Here is a 1,893-nt window from a genome sequence, read left to right as displayed (position 1 = left end):
AAAAGAGCCTTTCGGACACTGGAGCTTGAGGAAGATCCGTGCCTATTTATTAGAGAAGGTGGTGTTAGTATCAGGAAATAGGTGGATGGTGCCGGGTTTCTTGGGTTCAAACCCTGGGGCTCTGCTGTGTGACCTTGGGCACGTCCCTACCCCTCTCTGGGCCTCAGTTTCCTCATGTGACACATTACCTTGGATTAGATGGTCTCACTCTGAGTTTTTAGTTATGTATCCATTCATTCAACAAACCTTTTGTGAGTCAAGCCCTCCTGCAGGCACAGGGTTTGGTACACAGGATTCAGCAAGAAGACAGTCTGTGCTCTAAAAAAGGTCAGATTCTCATTCTGTAATGCTTTTTGGTCATGCTGTCTTTTATCATGCTGACTTACCTTTTCAGAAAATGCCCCGCTTCCGCTGGAGAATGGAAATTGGCAAAGACAGACGGAAAAGCTCCAATTTGCGCCTTTGCTATTTTAGGAGAGGTTGAAATTACGAGCCAAAGTGGAGTGATGCGCTAAGCGGAGTGACCTCCGTACTCCAAGAAAAGAGAAAACCCAGGTTCTCTGCTTGTGAAGTGGCTCGAGCTCTTAGGCGTGAGGCATTATTATATAAATTCAAGCTCGCTCGTGATCCTTAGTACCCTGAGTTGCCTGAAGGGGGGAATGGCACTGCCTGCGTGTGCAGTCCGGGCGTTCGAGCCGCCGCGGCAACCGGAGCGAGGAGCGCCCGCCCGCACCACCTGTCCCCGCCAGCATTCCAGAGTAGAGGCCGAATTGGCAGCGAGCCGGCCAGGGTCGGTCGCCGCCTCAGTTCGCGCGGGCCCTCCTAGGGGTGTGTCTCACGGATTCCACTCCCGGCCGCTCCTGGACAAGCCCCGAAAGGCGTCTTCTTCCCTGGCGGGAGCCGCGTGCGCCCCGCTTTTCGCGCTGCTGTCCCGGGGCCGCCGCAGGCGGATGCACGTCCTCAGGCGACGCTGGGACCTGGGCTCCCTCTGCCGGGTCCTGCTCACTCGGGGCCTGGCCGCCCTGGGCCACTCGCTGAAGCACGTGCTCGGTGCGATCTTCTCCAAGATTTTCGGCCCCCTGGCCAGGTACGTTCTAGGTGAAAGCGGGGTTCGCGCTCCCAGGCCAGGGTGCGAAGGTGCTGTACGGGGAGCGAAGGCAGCCGCGGGGGGAGAGAAGGGCGCAAAGTTCCAGCTGGCCATTGGTGGCCAGGCTGGGGTCCCCGGAGGGGCGCGGCGCGCATTTGGCCACGCCGCGGCTCCGTCGCCACTGTTCCACTGGCACCGGCAGCGCAGCGTCTCCGCTAGCAAGTCGGGCTGCAGGCGGGCTCCTTCCTCCAGGGGAACTCTGAGCGCCCGGCTCCGAGCTCCCTCGAGGCCGCCTCCCGGGTGGGCAAGCGGGCGCGGGCGAAAGGAGGGCTTCGGGGCTTGCGGGGAGAAACCCGGACAGAGGTATGCGCTCCAAAAGGGATGGGGGCAGGAGAGCCCGGAGAGTCCGGCGGGCGGAGCGGGATGGGGATGGGAGCCACCGAGAGTGGAGCGAGACACACGGGGCCCGGACTGGGGCGTGAGTTGAGGGAGGAGTGGGGCGACTGGGCCCGGAGGGGTCCCACTGGGACGAAACCCCGCGGAGGGGCTCTGAGGAGCTCCGAAGAGCTCCGGCGGGGGGAGGGGCGAGCGGCCCGCGGGAAGGAGTCGGGGTGGGGGTGTGTGTGTGCCGCAGAAGCCACAGCGCTGAGCCTGCCGGGAAGGAAGGAAGCGGGGAAGGGAGCCGCCGCCGCCGCCGCCGCCGCTGTGGAGTACTCGGTGCGGAGGGGAGGGGGAGAGGGGCGCAGCGGCGGCTCCAGGGGGAGGGGGCGGTGCGGGGGCACGGGGAGCGCGGGCTGAGCTGCGGG

At 63.7% G+C, this 1,893-nt stretch overlaps 1 protein-coding gene across 1 annotated transcript in view; it reads left to right on the top strand.

Moving 5' to 3' along the window:
• Positions 1-351: 351 nt before the first annotated feature.
• The window catches only part of HS6ST2 (heparan sulfate 6-O-sulfotransferase 2), a gene marked incomplete at its 3' end in the record, with an annotated part of 19,095 nt that continues 17,553 nt past the window's right edge, over positions 352-1,893 (top strand). Inside the window, exon 1 of the mRNA XM_017861159.1 lies at positions 352-1,087. Within this exon, the coding sequence (XP_017716648.1) occupies positions 660-1,087 (428 nt within the window). The remainder of the gene's footprint in view (positions 1,088-1,893) is intronic.

This window comes from Rhinopithecus bieti, unplaced genomic scaffold (genome assembly GCF_001698545.2).
Source record: "Rhinopithecus bieti isolate Rb0 unplaced genomic scaffold, ASM169854v2 scaffold_60776, whole genome shotgun sequence".
NCBI classification, from domain to species: domain Eukaryota; kingdom Metazoa; phylum Chordata; class Mammalia; order Primates; family Cercopithecidae; genus Rhinopithecus; species Rhinopithecus bieti.
This window is presented reverse-complemented; position numbering and strand designations above follow the sequence as displayed.